General features: G+C 40.6%; 1 protein-coding gene across 7 annotated transcripts in view; it reads right to left on the reverse strand.

The window, feature by feature from the left end:
• Positions 1 to 14770: 14770 nt before the first annotated feature.
• The window catches only part of PCDH11X (protocadherin 11 X-linked), a 1093295-nt gene continuing 1090443 nt past the window's right edge, over positions 14771 to 17622 (reverse strand). For 6 of the 7 annotated variants that reach the window (XM_039487734.1, XM_039487731.1, XM_039487729.1 and 3 more), the window contains one exon: positions 14772 to 17213. In XM_039487734.1, the coding sequence (XP_039343668.1) occupies positions 16825 to 17213 (389 nt within the window). In that variant the 3' untranslated portion in view covers positions 14772 to 16824. Of the gene's footprint in view, positions 17214 to 17622 lie in introns of all 7 variants that reach the window. The other variant, XM_039487736.1, reaches the window with a different exon arrangement.

Raw genomic sequence — 17622 nt, forward strand, 5'->3', positions numbered from 1 at the left:
CCCATTGAGCCCAATGATCTAGCCAGCTTTCTTTCCACCTTATAGTCCATTCATCCAGCCCATACTTCTTTAACTTGCTGGCAAGAATATTGTGGGAGACCGTATCAAAAGCTTTGCTACAGTCAAGGAATAATACACCCACTGCTTTCCCCTCATCCACAGACCCAGTTATCTCTTCATAGAAGGAAATTAGGTTAGTCAGGCATGACTTGCCCTTGGTGAATCCATGCTGACTGTTCCTGATCACTTTCCTCTCCTCTAAGTGCTTCAGAATTGATTCCTTGAGGACCCTGCTCCATGATTTTTCCAGGGACCGAGGTGAGGTTGACTGGCCTGTAGTTCCCCGGATCCTCCTTCTTCCTTTTTTAAAGATGGGCACTACATTAGCCTTTTTCCAGTCATCTGGGTCCTACCCCAATCGCCATGAGTTTTCAAAGATAATGGCCAATGGCTCTGCAATCACATCCGCCAACTCCTTTAGCACCCTCGGATGCAGCGCATCTGGCCCCATGGATTTGTGCTCGTCCAGCTTTTCTAAATAGTCCCGAACCACTTCTTTCTCCACAGAGGGCTGGTCACCTCCTCCCCATACTGTGCTGCCCAGTGCATCAGTCTGGGCGCTGACCTTGTTCGTGAAGACAGAGGCAAAAAAAGCATTGAGTACATTAGCTTTTTCCACATCCTCTGTCACTAGGTTGCCTCCCTCATTCAGTAAGGAGCTCACACTTTCCTTGACATTCTTCTTGTTGGTGACATACCTGAAGAAACCCTTGTTGCTACTCATAACATCGCTTGCTAGCTGCACCTCCAAGTGTGATTTGGCCTTCCTGATTTCACTCCTGCATGCCTGAGCAATATTTTTATAGTCCTCCCTGGTCATTTGTCCAATCTTCCACTTCTTGTAAGCTTCTTTTTTGCACTTAAGATCAGCAAGAATTTCACTGTTTAGCCAAGCTGATCGCCTGAAATATTTACTAGTCTTTCTACACATTGGGATGGTTTGTCCCTGCAACCTCGATAAGGATTCTTTAAAATACAGCCAGCTCTTCTGGACTCCTTTCCCCCTCATGTTATTCAGCTGTAGCTCTTCTTGGTTAGGTGGTCTGTAGTTTACCTTACCATGACATCACCCTTGTTTTTTGCTCCTTTTATCCAAGGCTGCTTCCTGTTTCCATCTCAATCTCAGGCCAAGTGTATACTTTTTTTTACTATATAAGGCAACACCACCTCCCTTTTTCTCCTGCCTGTCTTTCCTGAGCAAGGTGTAACCTTCTATACCAATATTCTAGTCATGTGTGTTACCTCACCAAGTCTCTGTGATGCTAACTATGTGATAGCTTCTTTATTAACTAGCATTTCTAGTTCTTCCTGTTTATTGCCCATACTTCTTGCATTAGTGTACAGACATCTAAGATACTGATTTGATTTTCCACCCCACATATTCTCTCATCTTTTACCTGTGCAGTTGCCCTGAACTGAGACTTAACCCTGGGGCATTAAAGCATTCCAGGGAAAGTTGTTCTGGGACTGATGCTTTCATTATGTGGTACACTGTAATTGCCAAACTGGTGGTGATTTTCTGCTACTTACTGTCCCTTTAGTAGGATTCAGAGAACATCGCCTGTCATGGAAAGATTTGTTGCTGTGTGTCAGATCTTCCTCAAATATAAGGGTCCTTGTTGGCTTGAAACTACACAGTGAGGTGTAAATTTATGCTGCCCTGCTTCATCTATTCCCCTTGTAACCTGGGGGGATTGACCCTGATGGAGGGCCTCTTTATCATGGGGAAGGGCTCTAAGGTACATTGAGGGCTTGATAAGCTTCATTACAGCTGAAACTTCTGCTGGCAAAGAAAGACTCTAGTCTGAATTTGAATCAACATGTTCAAAACTAGCATTTGGATGATTGAGCCTTTGTACTGTGGAAAAATCCACTCCTTGCACTCTGCCAAATGTGATGCAAACCCATGTCTATAGCAGCTGAGTGTGTGAAAGGGCTGGGGCTTCCTCCTGTAGCTTTCATCTTGGCTACCTGACATCTTTTTCTGTGTTTGGACCATGTTCTTTAAGCAGTGGCAAGGATGCATGTAAGATGTCCCTGTGGAAGCTGAGGGAAGGAAACCTCTGTAGGTAGGGTAGTAGGATAGCTACTGAAGTGGTTACAGCAGCTGGTATGTTGCCCATCTTTTATATCGCTCCTCAAACCCGCTCTCAAAATCTCACTACGTGCTTAAGCAGAAGTCTGCTTTGTACAAGGGATGTAAGACATCAACCCCCCCTTTACGTTTCTGCAGTATTTATTGAAAATACTGCAGAATTTGGCCTTTTATCAGGTGGTGAGGGCTTGTGATATCCCAGATAGGATACTGCACTGCCTTATTATGCATCTTCTCTGATTTAATATACTGCTTGCCAGGTCCATCTGTTCTTTGAACTTGAGGCTTCTCATCTAGAGCCAAAATAATCAACTCCTTCATTGAAAGTTTCTATTTTGAGTTCCATTCAGACAGATCCCTTCAGGTTTTTAAGTTGAGAGCTAGATATGTTTCCAAGTATTGTATGGTAGCCAACTCCTGATTTGATATTAATTTATTGGCAATGTGACCATGGAAAATACTGAAGTGTATTGTGTACAGTTTTGATGGCAAAATGGCAAATTTGTGATGGTAGCGGACAGTGGAGCAGGCAATCTACACACACAACTTCCTCTAAGAATATCTGCAAGTGAATAAGATGTTAAGGTCATTATTACAAAAGTGTCTTTTGAAATAATGTAACTGGATATTAAATCATTTTGAAGTAGGAAATCAGGCAGTGATGTCTCTTGCTCTTTATTTTGATTGTGGCTTTATCAGTTTGTACACAAGCTGAGAGGATGTTCTTCTTAGCTCAGTAACATTTTATGCTCAAATTGAGATGCTATACTTTAGGTCTTTAAAAGAACCCAAACCTTTTTTTAATGAATTACAATGAAAAAGAAGCATGTCAAATAAAGAATTTGTGTGTGTGTGTGTGTGTGATGTAATTAATATTACCCCCAATCCTAGAAACTGTAATACCCAACTTTGCACACGAGTAGCTCCATTGACAAGAGGACTACTACTCATCTACATGAAATTGAACATTTGTACACAAAATTAAACAGTTCCCTGACTTTTATTTATAAATATCTTTACAGAGGAAGAATTTGTGGGGGTGGGGAGGAGTAAGAGACTGTAGGAGAGTTTATTTTAATTTGTGAAATACTATTTAAAACCCACATGTTCCTAGAAGGGTAATCATGAATCCTAAAGAATAAAACAATCCAGAAGCGCAACCTTTGGTTTTGTGATCTAGTTTATTAACAAGCATCTTAATTAACAAGACAACATGCTGTACAGAACCTGGAATAGAACTACTGTGGATTGATTGGACTTCAAATGCTGTTGGATTATGGCATGTGATGTCCAACTGCACGTTCTCTAAAGTGTGATTAGGGCTGTTTCAATACACAGACATACACTGCTCACTTTCAGATCCTGTAATATACTACAGAGTGGGGAAATTTCCCAAAAATACAAACTCAAATATTTACAAAAGGTTTTTACTATCGCTCTGAACTAGGGTAGACATAAGTTATACACATTTTTCCTACATTTACCAAATAAAATCTTTGCCTTCAACTTTATTTTGTTTGTTTCTATACAAACCAACCTCTTCCATTATTAGTCTACCGGTGTGGACCCATTTTGGACACAAAGGGGTAACCCATCAGCTAGAAAAATTCCATTGCTACCCTGTTAAGTACAGCTGGTGGTCACCACCAGGTGGGATGTAAAGTGGTGCCATTTTTCTGTATCACACAGTGTTTAAACAGTATTGGGGATCCAATTAAAAAAATAATAAAATCACAAAAAATGGCCATAACTCATAGAAACATAATTTAATTTGGGCCAAATTTGGCAGAAAGCCTCTGAATACAATTGATAATGCAACTACAGACTCAAAATATTGCTGTTTTGGAAAGTTTGGAAAATATTTAGCCCACAGTGATATATTTATGCCTTTTTACTTTTTCACCTTTGGTTAAAGCAAGTCTGTAGTCACACGACAGTATGAGCTTATTTGTACCATGTTATACATCAAAATATTTGTCATTGTTTGTAGAATAGACTGATTTGAGAAAAGCTTTTCTGTCTGCTATTTTGATGAAGTTATGTACACATAAGACCTCCTACCCTGTGATTATAAAAAAATGTATTTTTGATGTTATCTGCTTGTCTGGAACCATTACTCTAAAGCATACATGATACAACTGTAATGATCTTCTTACTATCACCGAATCCAGTGACAATACATATAAACTACTTATATGACAGTCATGACTCTAAGTAGAAGGTTTTGTGTGAATAACAAAGTATAACCGTGTACCCTTATGTAACACCTACATATAACCATGAGCTACTGCATGGCTAATGCATCACCACTTCAAGCTATATATACTCACAAAACTAGTCACAGCAATTTGCAGGCAGTTGAAATGTTTCAGTTTCCCCTCAGAATCTGTGTCTGATGTGTTAAATGCTCTGTTGCTGCACTCGCTGTCACAGTTGCATGCACTGGAGCACATTGAAGCTTCCCTGTGGCATTTGTACCTCCTTGTTGCACAGCTACACTGCACCAAGGTGAGGATGGCTTCTGGAGCACATAGCAGGCAGCACCATCATTTTAGGATATTCCATGCTATCTATCACCCATTTGTTGATGACAGGACAGTTGAAGAAAGTGAACTGTTATATGATTCCATATGTATGACTGATAATTTGCACGTTTCCGGTGCTGCCTGAAGGAGGCTATTGTTGGTGGCAGTTTCTCACTTGTGGTGTTCTTCTTAGCAAACAACACATAGTATACATTATGCAGAGATGATTTCTTCTTATCACAGTACAATAAAAATCCCAGTGAGAATTAGGGTGCTGACTCTGAAAAAGCTGCCATTGCCTATCGTCAAATCTTACTAGTGATTCTGTTAGATTCAGCTATTCATTGGTTCTTCATTAAGTCTCTGCTTAGGTAAGGTCTGTCCATGCCATGAATTCAAAGTAGTTGTTCCAATTTATAAAGCCATCAAAAGGCAGAGGCATCACTACCTCCTAGACTGTTGTATCAGCTTTTGAAATGTGATCATGTCTCAGTGTTTCTGCTCTTTGCCCTCAAAAATGCTCATGCTATAGGTAATGAGAGCAGGCTTACAAGTCACAGCATCCAGTTAGGTTACTGAAACAGCACAGCTGATATTTCATGCTTGTTCCTGAGAAAGGAAGAAATCACTTTTCTTTTGAACAAAGCTAGGGGGGAAATGAGCAGAGTCCACATATGTGTATCACTGGCCTTCCTCTGAGCTGACCAACACACAGCTAAAAAAAACCCAAAAACCTAAGAATTATTAGCCTTTCACTTTGATTCTACACAGTGGTGCTGCTGTGAGCAAGACATGGACACATGAGACACACAAAGGATGTGGTAGCATTTGTGCTTTCTAAGGGCTCTAAAGTTCACAGGAAGAGTGAGATTGGCTTGGAGAAGGCTTTGGGTAATATTTGTGATGCACATTTGGGGTTATAGTCAACAGACTCCTGAGATACAGCTCTCATCCCTTCCCACCACATGAGTTGTGTTTAATTTTAAAGTGCTTTAAAACACAAATGCAGAGACAGATTGGCATGAGACGTGACATGCCAAACAAAGACCCAGAGTATGGTCTGGGGTACAATTTTTAGGTCAGACAGTGACTGGAGCATCCCCTTTCCCCGACCTGTTTTTACAATGGGACAAATTATTGAGGGAACTCCAGCAGAGTTTTAGTTGGCGATAGAGACAGCACTGATGCAATGCTGAGCTGGGGCATGAACTCAGAATGTGTATGCTCCATACATGTCATGGGCACACCATGAGAACACAAAAACAGATCCATAAAGGGCGTTAGGTACCTAAGTCCCATTTTTACACACCACTGTGATCCACAAAACTGCTGCTCAGCTGCCACCCAATGCTCTAGGTGCCTAAACTCACTTGGCACCTACGTTTTTGCTCTAAAAGTTTTCTAGGCACCTATATTTCTGTCTTTGAGCATGTTTTCTGCTACCTCAGTTTAAGCACTAGATGCGTATCTATCTCATGCCTAAGACCCAGCATGATCCTCTACCAAGGGCAAATAGGCCTTGCCTATCTTCCCTGTGGGACTTGATCTGCTTGATAGGTATGCTCCAGGGCCACCTAACTCCACACAAGGTAGCCAGGGAGGAGACAGCCTCTCTTATAAGGTTTAGCTCAAGGGTGAGGGTACTAGTCCCAGTTTCCTCTGTCTGCAGGGCATTGAGGAGAGATCTGCCACCTCTCAGATGACTGTGCTGAGAGAAAAAGTAGCTCTGTCTCATCTTTAGCCCAGAGGGTAGGGCACACACCTCAGATGTGGTAGGCTCTGTTTGAGTTCCCTACCCTGCTAGCTGAGAAGGCTTCTTCCATCTTTCACATGAATGCCCTAAACTAGGGGATATTCTGATGGGGGTTGCTCTTCATCTCTTGTTGAAGCCGTTCCACTTTAATTAAATATTAATTTGGCCACAGAAAACATAGAGGTAATTTTATAGTCCAGTGGCTTGGGTACTTGCCATGGACATGGGAGAGGTTGTTCAATCCTCCTACGGTGTTGAGAAGGGATTTGAATGGCAATCTCCTTACCTTTCATATGGATGTCCTAGCAGCTGGCTAGTGGGGCTCCCTCTCATTCTTCCTGCTTGAAGCTGCTCTTCTTTAATTAAACAGTAACTGGGCCAAAGCAAACATGAGAAGCCCTCTATAGTTCAGTGGCTTGGGTACTGAGCAAGTAGAGTAGAGATCCTGCTTCAGTCCCTGGGCTGTGAGGTAGCCTGATATAGGTTTTCCTCTTGAAGCTGTTCCACTTTAATTAAATAGTAATTGGGCCAAATCAAGAACCTGATGTGAGAAGTCCTCAGTAGGCCTGTACTTAGGATATGAAGCTGTGATAATGGACATGGTGATTCAAGTCCTCTCTGCCCAGGCTGTGGAGGAAAAAGCATGCAAATAGGAAGGCAGCATCTCATGCTTCACTTTTAAAATAAAATTTAATTGGGACACATTAATCTTTTGTCCTCAATGGTTAGGATACTCACTCAGGCTGTGAGAGACCCCAAGTCTTCATCCCTGCTCTGCGAAGGGATTAAGACAAGGCCTTCCCACCTCTCTGGGTAGTTGGAGATCCCTGTTCCAATCCCTTCTTGAACAGGCAGAACAGGCTTTTGAACCAGGACCCTCCCCAAGCAAGTACCTTAATCACCAGACTAGGGAGTGAGTCTAATCCTTTTCCTGGTCCAGACTGTACTTAACAAAAGTGGAAAAGCTTCACCAGTCAAGCCTGAGGGAGCCCCACCTCTCAGCTGTAGACCTCTTTGTCCAATGATTAGAGCATTCAGCAGAGAGGGGGCATATCCATGTTCAAATCTCTTTTCCTCATCAGGCAGAGGGGAAAACTGAATCAGAGTACTCTATATCATACCACTGGACTAATGGTCACAGAGGACACTTCTGCCTCCTTCCCCCTCTCCATTCAGCTGTTTGGGGGAGTTAGGTAGGGCCTTCCCAATCTCCTAAGAACCAGTTTAGGCACCTAAAACACCTCTCTCCAGAACTTGGGTTCCTGGCTGCAGATTGCAAGCAGAGATAGGCATCCAACACCGTGAAAAACACGGCTTACCAACCCGCCTCTCTGCATCGCTTAGGCTGCTCACTGCCTAGCGGACTGCCTTTTCTGGATCCCATTCATTGACGAGAGAGCCTAAGTTCCTAATTCAGGCTTTGGAGATCCCATTATTTTTCCAATTATTTTCTAGACATCTAAAAGTTAGGGATGGCAACACTGTATTGCCAACTGTAAGTCCCTCTGTGGATCTGAGACAGGTATACATGTTCCATATCACTGGCAAACAGCACTGGGACTGTAAGAGAGCTGAGAATGGGCATACTGCAGGCATATAGCTCTGAGATCAGAGGAGGGTGTTGCTGAGAGTGGGCATACTCAGCTCATACCACAGACACATCACTAAGACCCAAAATTGCTGATAATGCACATGCTTTTTGAATGCCACAAGCACTGACATCAGGGGGGGGAATGCATAATAGACACCATCAGCGCAGGCCACAGCCTCACTCCCAAGACAAGGGTGGGGAATTGAGAATAAGCAGATTCAATGTAGCCATAGACTCAGAGCCCTGAGACTGGGGGTTAGGGTGTCCAAATGGCTGTGTGAGTGCCCCTTCCTCCACACTCCTGTTGCTCAGGAGGCAGATGGGAGCGAGAAGAGCTCTAAATTCCTTCTTCATCTCGTTCTCTGGATGCTCAGCTGCCGTCTTCAGCCAACTTTTTTTTCTCACACCCCTGAAAGCTGAAATAGAGTCACATCCACTGGCAGCATGAATGTTTGGCAGCATAAGATACTTGTTCATTCCTAGCTCTGTAGCCATTCTGTGCACAGGAATGAATCTCTTCTTTTGGCCAACATGAGTTTTGAAATAGAATTAATCTATCTCAACAATAGCACAAGAACTTGGGCACGTACATGCAACATCTGAGTTCAAGCTCCACACTAGCACCCTGTTTACTTAACATGTTTGCTTTGCATGAGCAACATCCAAGAATATGTGTGAATCTGCTTTCTCATGATCTGCCTCAAGTTCTGGTATTGTAGGCACTACTTTCACTGCTCATGCAATGTCATGAAATCCATCAGCAAGGTATACCGTATGACCAGGTGACAATCTCTGGTTATACTTCATGATCCAGCCACTAAGTAGAATGTTTGCAGTGGTCAATTTAGTCTTTGAATTTGCTATCATCTTCAATCATTGCTTTGGTAATGGTGTTAACATGGTGGGGTTCCAAACTTCTTGCATCTGGACATTTTCCCTGCAGGCTATTTCTCCGGATTTGATTGATTCTTCATTTGCATAACTGTCACCAACACCACCGGTGTATTGACATTTGCATCCAAGGATAATGTTCAGCAGCTGATCAGACAGCTCCCCAAAAATTTTGCGCTTGGCACTATCAGTGCACACCATCTGTAGAAGCATCATGAGGTCAATAATAGTGAATGCTGACTCGTTGGATGCTGGTATCTCGACCACTGACAGATTTTTCTCCAGCCAAGACAGCGTGTTGCTCTTTTGGGTCTTTCCTAGAGATCCATCCAAATTGGAGAGGGAAAGTGGGACAGGTGCCAGCTCATACTTCATCAAACGCTGAATACCTATATCTCTGGACTGGGAAATAACTGACAGCTTGCTTAATATCTGATGAGCAATAGTTATTGCTTGTGTTGTCTGCTTCTTTTTTTGTTTGATTGTTTTGTTGTGATTGATTTAAGATTATGCCGTTTTATGGGCTCAAAGAGGTCTACCTCACTCCTTTTCAGCCTACTGGTTACAGACTGCTGCATTTCTTGTATGCCATTCTCTCTTATCATGCACAAACTTTCTGCAGTTTCAGGTGGGGACACAGTAGATGTCACAAGTGGCTGTCTGTTGTCTGGGTTTATTTCAGATTCACTGCAAAAAGGATTTATCATTCTTTAAGTCACAACTTTTATGCTATCTTGGACAGTAGTTTTGTCTGCAGCCATATGCTTTGTGGTGGCGTCATTGTGGGGAATCTGCTGATGAAGGCGGCATTCCACACATCTGTTTTGTCACAGCTGTTACAGCTGTCTTAAAATGTGTTGTCAGATGATACTTGGTCAGAGCCTTGTCTTTTGTGCAAATATGCTGATGCTTCCCACGGTGCTTGTTGAGAGACTGTTTGATAGGCATGTAATGCATAAACAACTGAAGGGTAGGGCAGTCCAGTATACTACTCCTTGCCTATCAACTAGGGCAGGGGGTTCTCAAACTTCATTGCACTGTGACCCCCTTCTGACAATAAAAATTACTACTGGAGGGGGGACCAAAGTCTGAGCCTGCCTGAGCTCCGCCGACCCAGGCAGGGGGTCAAAGCCCAAGCCCCACCACCCCAGGCAGGGGGGCCAAAGCTCAAGGGCTTCAGCCCCAGGTAGGAGGCCTGTAACCGGAGCCCTACTACCCAGGGCTAAAGCCCTCAGGCTTCAGCTTTGGCCCTAGGCAGTGGGTTTCAGGCTTCGGTCCCAGGTCCCAGCAAGCAGGTCCCTGGCGATCCCCTTTGAGTCCCGACCCACAGTTTGAGAAACGCTGAACAAGGGCATGATATATATCTGGCTTCTCCTCCTCCAGTATTCTGGCTTCTGCTACATTTACACAACCCCATTTAGCATAATTCACACAACCACACTGGAAGTCAAGTGTAATCATCAGTGCAAATGTCCATGGATTGTTATTGTCTCTCTTACCTACTATGTAATCATCAGTAGTTGGGAGAAATCTGCTACATTTTTGTTCCGAGAACACTATGTAGTGGAATAGGTTTTTTTCCTTGGGTAACCTAAGTGTCCATAAGCTGGTGAGGAGTGATTGGGTGCTGTTCAGGAAGTCTGTCAGAGCATTCAGTGCTTCCAATCTGTTTTCTCTGTGTGCTTTCTTCACATGATCAAATGCTTCAATGCATGTTTGAGCTTTCTCCAATATGCATCTCTTCTCATCTGCTGGGGGATCATTATTCATGGAATCACCAAGTGCAATCCATTTCAAGCAATTCATTTCCTCATTCATAAATTTGTGGATTCTAACACTATTGTTATATGCTTTCCATCTAAGAGCATGGCTATTGACTGAAGCATCACAGATATTGACTTCTACAACGATGTCACCAAACCCAATTTCCTGTATCACATGACCTATATCACTCATGAAATTCATTGCATGACATATACCTCCCATTTTAAAGTGGTCATTGTCAAATTTGTTTTGACTCCTCTATTAAATCAACTTACGTTTTTCAATAGATTGTTTCATCATATACAACGTAGGTCAGTCCAGAGAATCAAACGTATCTTGAAAATATTTCATCATGTTTTACTCATCAGTTGCCAGTGCTGGAATCACTAGACAGTAGCCAATATTAATAAAATAGGAGACAGAAAAACTATTCTCAGATCATCCCATTCTACAAATAATGACAAATGCGTTGATGTATTACATGGTATAAAAAAGCTCATACTTTGTGTGACTAAAGACTTTTGCTTTAACCTAAAGCAAAAAAGTATGGGGAAAATGCATGCAACATACCACCTGGGGCTAAATATTTTTCAAAACAGTACTATTTTGATTACATGGTTGCACTATCAATTGTATTCAAGGACATTCTGTTAATTTTGGTCAAAACTGAATTGCATTTCTTTGAGTTATGGCCTTCTTTGTGATTCAGCGATTTTTTCAGATTAGATTCCCGATAACATTTAAACATTATGTGATATAGAATAACTGCACTGCTTCCTGTATTTACATCCATGCTGGTGATGACCACCAGATATGTGCCTAGGATAACAGCAGTAACATTTTTCTAGCTGATGGGTTACCTTAACTCTTGAATAAAACCTCTTTTTAAATCTGACTGGTAAGACTATATTATTATGTAGCCTGCTAAATATTGGTTATTGATTGCAATGATTTAAAAAAGCTACAAAAACTGATTTCCTTTAAAGCCTCCATTTCAAATATCTTTGTCACAGTAATTGACATGCAACGTTGTTTACTTCCTTGCCCAAATCCAGAAAATGTTTGTTCCCATGAAAGGAATAATATTTTCTAGACAAACTATACTAATTTGTAATACAAAATGATTGTTGCCAAAAAGGTGGGAGGTGAGGAGGGCGTCTGAGGAAAAAAGTATCATAAAATGACATGATTTCTTTCATGAAGGAAAATGAAATTTTGACATTTTTGTAACACTAGGCAACAGAAAATGCAGTGCTATTGCATAACTGTTATTCCTTCTTTCTTGGCAGAATTAAGTTTACAGTTCAGAGTGTTTGAACCATTCTTTAAAGTACATCCTTCAAGGCTGGTTTGCATGTTTTACTTCAAAATGGTAAGCCCTGGTCTACAATACAGAGTTAGGTTGACGCAAGGCAGCTTACATCAACCTAACTCTGTAAGTGTCTACACTAAAATTTCACTCCTACCGATGTAATTTTCCCGCTGCAACAACTTAATAACTCCATCTCCAGAGTTAATGTTGATGTAGTTAGGTTGATGCAGGGTCAATGTAGACAGTGTTGCTTACATCAACTGTTGCTGGCTTTCAGAAGCCATCTCACAATGCCCCACACTCAGGACCGGCTTTAGGAACTGCGGGGCCCGATTTGAATACCCGGCAGCGGTCCGGGTCTTCAGCGGCATTTCGGCGGCAAGGGGTCCTTCACTCGCTCCGGACTCCCTGCCACCAAAATGCCGCTGAAGACCCAGAGAAAGTGAAGGACCCCCTGCCGCCAAAATGCTGCTGAAGACCTGGAGCGAGTGAAGGCTGCCCCGCTGCTGAAGTGCCACCGAAGACCCGGACCGCGCCTGGGTATGTAATAAAAAATTTAAAAGGTGCCTAAGGCACGGGGCCTTCTTAGGCACGGGGCCCGATTCCAGGGAATCGGCCTAAAGCTGACCCTGCCCACACTGTTAGTTCAAATGCACCGCTGACACAAGGAGTAAAGTGTAGACGGTAACAAGTGATGTAATTACTGCAGCAACTGTATGCTGCCATAAGTTAGGTCAACTTAATTTTGGAGTGTAGACATGTCCTAAGTCTGTACATATTGTTAAAAAACAAAATGAAACAATTCCTCTCCCTGACCTCTTTAAAATTAAGAAAGTACCTTCTCACCCCCCTTTTTAATTAAATGTTTACAAATGTACCAGCCATGCCTCTGTCAGATTTTTTTTTAATTACAGTTAAGACTGTGCAATACTGTTTGAAGAAGGCAAAGGTTTTCCTTTATTGTTACACTGTATGAAACAAATCTATTCATATAACTACCATTGTACTTTATACCATATATAGGATTGTTTCTTTTCCACAAATTCACACAAATAAAGTAAAATAAGTTAAATGACTAAATAAGATGACACCAAAAATGTACAGTCCATGTCTGGATAAATTGTTTATATGTAAGATGTATAAAGAGTCTACAGTGATGTTAGTCCTCTGGGTACTGACACAGGGCATTTCTGCTTGCCTTTTGGGAAAATGTTCCTTCAAGCAAAAAAATTAAAATTATAGATATATATATATATATAAATTTTTTAATTGTTCTGTTGTTATTGCTTGTTATAAGCAAGTCATAACATCATAACTGATTTTTGCAGCCTTATACTGCATTTTCTATGGCATATTTATCGATGCTGAAAAATGTTTTACTTCTCTTGTGACTCCTTTATATTCATATATTGGAATTTCTTAAGCAATACACCATAAAACATTTGAAACATTTACAGGAAATCACAGTCATACTAAATTTAGCCAAAGCTGTTCAGGTAGGCATCTCTTTCTTCTAACTAACAGAAAATAGGTAATTTTAAAATTAATATATCGTTATAGGCTGATTAATGCAAATTCATAACTAGGCAGCAACAACCCACAGTATAATCAAGTTCGATTTTGCTGTAATTCTGGGAGAAACAGTGAAATGTAAGTGTAATTCTTTGTAAGCAGTAGTATTTAATTTGAATGTCACACTTAAAATGATCGACAAAGTTTGAAATAAATTTAGAGTAACAGCCAAGAGAGCCATCCAAATGGAATTCACACCTTTCATAGAGGACCACCAATGAAGAAATAACTTACAGATTTGGGGACAAATGTTGAAAATGGATCCTTCTGGAGCCCCCTTCCTTCAAGGGAGTTCTGTGTGGGTGCAGGAAACTTTCTTCAAGGGAGTTCTGTGTGGGGCAGGATGCCTCTGGTTGCAGGATCTCATCCTGCACTGATCTGTGTGGGTAGACTCCTGTGTGATAAAGTGCCCCACAAAAGCCAACAGGACTGTTGCTTGAGGAATAATAGTAAGACTTTTAAAACTTGAATCTTTATCTATTCCAAGTCCTACTAGATGTAGCAGGAATCCTGGAAATTCTCAAACTTCTTCACAGGATGGACTGTATCTTAACAGAGAGCACTTCACTGAAGGCACTTGAGAAATTTATCATTGTAAATTTTTCTTCTTTAACTTCTTAGTTTTGGTGAAAAATGAGACTCTAAATCAAAATCATTTTTTTACAGCATGACTGCATATAGAAAACCTTTAGGTCTCTGAAAAATTACCCTTAAAGTTCTCTGGGGAAGGATCAAGTCTGTTTCCTAAACATTACCATACTTTAGAAAGCAGAGTTGTGTAGAGCAGTGTTTCTTAATCTTTGTGATACCAGGGACCAGCTTGCTGCCTTCCTAAACTGTGTCAAGGAGATCTCAGGAACCGGTGCAAGTCCACAAACCGATCCTTGAGAAACAAGGGTATAGAGAGTTCAGTGATCCAATCAAACCACTTCATACAGAAAGGGTGTGATTTTTTTGTGGGGAGGATAAGGTATGGAGAAAACCAACATGAACAACAATAAAAATAGACTAAAAAGACTACCCAAAGCTGAAAGTGATTTTTGTTTTGATTTTGGAAAAATTCTGCGTATGAATTTCCAATTTACATCCAGTAATTTTGACAGTGAAATGCTGCACCAGAGAACATTCTCTTGCAATTTCCAGCCTGACTGGAAATCTTACAGGAAGAATTATTTTTGAGAGTTTTCTACCACAAGTTTTCCAATAAAGAAATACAGAAGCCTTTATATAGATTAAGTCTGGATTAATTTGTCAAATTCTTACTTATGCCTGAACTAGAAGTAGCTATTGTGTGTCAATATCCAGAGGATTAACATTTTTTCCAGGATTTACATGCAACTGGAAGCCAGTGGTGCCACATCTTTCTTAAACATTATTGAGAAATATATATAAAAAGGAAAAATACACCATTAGATATTCTGAGGTTTCATTAATTAAACCCTATCAATAGGTTAAAAGAGAAGCTTCTTTTATTTTGCACATTAAACCTAAATGTGATTTGAATAGATTTACAGTGGGGACAACAATATATAAAGCTACTTATACCTGCTGGGCACATAAGAGAAGCTGTCTTAGCATTCATTGGAACCCTGAACACCTGGAATTTCTATAAATTTTACAAGCAGCTTATATTACAGCATTTTTACACACATTTTTGTTTATAAATTACAGATTTAAAGTTACATTAAGAAGCCTACACAGAATTCCATCCACAGGAAGTAGCCACACATTCCCTTCCCCTTCCCTCCCATCAAACTTAGATTGTCTCTTGATTTAAAGTAGCATTTTAGCTGATTTTGTTATGAAAAAATTGTTTGATAGTGGAATGTATGTATCGTTCCTGACGTAATGGATGGATAGAAACAAAATACCAGGAGGAAAATATTGTAATTCTTTCATCTAAGAAAGACATCTTCTTTGTGTCCAATATAGGATTTACTAGCTTTCTTTTATGCTATGTAAAGAGTATCTCATCCAGCGCTAGGTTCAGGCAAGACTGCCTAATCTTTCCAGTACATCACCTTGAGCTCCTGTAGAATAGCATAATTGGGGTGTATTTATAATTACATCCATCCAACATTCACCTCCTGGCTTCCTCTTTCTTTGCAGAGTAATGTCAGTAATTTTCTTCAGTAAACTAAGCTAGAATGACAAGAGCGCCTTAGTCTAATAGGTTTAGTGTGCAGTATCTAAGGTTATATTTAATTCTTCACTGAAAACCTGCAGTGACTGACTATAGGGCTGTAAAATTAACATTTAAATCACCATAATATTCTCTAGACAACAGTAGTTTACAGCCGCGGTACTGCATCAGCTGTAACATCTACCCAGTTTCCTTCTGTTTTTATGTAATCCCCAATTCACAAAGACATTAACCAATATGAAATTTGCAAGGTAAAGACGTGATTAGTGATGGACTCATGGCTGAAAACTGGCGGGTGGAATATGGGTTGCGACTTAGCTTGCATTAGTCTAGAAAAACAAATCTTGGAAAGCAAGAAACCCTCTTTGTAAAATTGCAGTCCAGTCATCACTACAGACGTATCTATTTAGCAACAGCACATTAAGGTCAAATAAAATATTCAGTTTCATGCTTCATTTAAGCAATTGTTTTTCCAAAATACGAATACAGGTAAGCTGAGTGAGTGCAACCTTAAAATAAAAGGCAAGAGAGATCAGGAAGACTTTTAACACACTTCTCTTTCCTGTCATAGAAAGCATAAAATATTGTAAAAATGCCTTGCATCCAAAGAATTAAATCACTCATTTAATCACTGATTTCGAGTAATAGATTGACAAACTGCCTACTTGATCTCTTTTTGCTATTGACTGATGAACAAATGGAAATGTGCCTGAGGAATGTGTTAAATATAATGTACATATAAAACAAAAAAGAGAATTTGAGAATAATCTATATGACTATTATATAGATTGTGATAGTGCCCAAAATGTGTTAGGAAATTACCAGATAGAGGAACCATCCCTGCCCTAACATGTTGTTATTTGTGCTATGATGACCCAGTTGGGGAAATAAAATGAACAGGGTTTTGTTTGTTGTGCATACTTTTGACCAACAATTATGGTAAATTTCCTTTAACTCAGTACTAAGGACTCAGCTCTTCAAATTCAATTCAGAATTCTATTTACATAAATATCCACAAGCCTAACAGGTTTGTATATGCACTAAAGTTAACTGTTAGGCTGTGACTATATACACTTACACTTTAAAGCCTGAAATAGCTGATTTTAATAGACATGCTTTTATAGCTGGTGCTCATGTATAAAGGTGTTACTCCCAGACACTGCTGCCTGTTGAGATGGAGTGAAGTTTGCCAGGGGAATCACCTTGACTGGATCTTCAGTGGTACAATGTCTTTCACAGGTGTTGTAGAACTGGGGCCGTGGACCACCTTGGCTTTTGTCTGTATCATCCTTCGGCATGGGCCTTCCAAGCGCGTGTCTTCCCTCGGGTATGGTTCCTCGACCCCATCCTTGCTGGAAGCCAAATGATGGCAAAGGAGGGTTGGATTGTTGGTACTGTGTCAAAGAAGGTGGCATCCAGCAGTTGTCAGAATGGCCTAGGATAAGACATTCTTGTGTGCAGGTTTCGGAAGCTTCAGCAAGGGCTTTTTGGAGATTAATTTCAATAGCTGGGGAGGGGGAAAAATGACAAGAGATTATCTAGAGTTCAAGAGATTCTGTTGAGAACAGATTGAGGCCTACTGATGTGGGCCCCAATCCTGCAAATGCTTATACGTGGTTGCAAGGAAACTAAGCATATGTGTTGCGAATGCGAAGGGCCATAGTGCTCATTAGTAGGTATACAAAGAAACATTAATATTTACTCTAGAGACTATACCACATCTTGTATCCATATAATTAAAGTTCTCACAGTTCTACTATTTTCCCTCCCTGGACACAAAACTATCACCTGCATTATACATCAACCTGTAAAAATTATAATAAATTCACCCCCTATTTACTAGAAAGTTTGCACAGAATTGGTTTGTACAGAATTTACCATTGTTAAATAAGACCTTTTTGAATAAGCTCTTTGAA

Source organism: Mauremys reevesii, linkage group 9 (assembly GCF_016161935.1).
Source record: "Mauremys reevesii isolate NIE-2019 linkage group 9, ASM1616193v1, whole genome shotgun sequence".
NCBI classification, from domain to species: domain Eukaryota; kingdom Metazoa; phylum Chordata; order Testudines; family Geoemydidae; genus Mauremys; species Mauremys reevesii.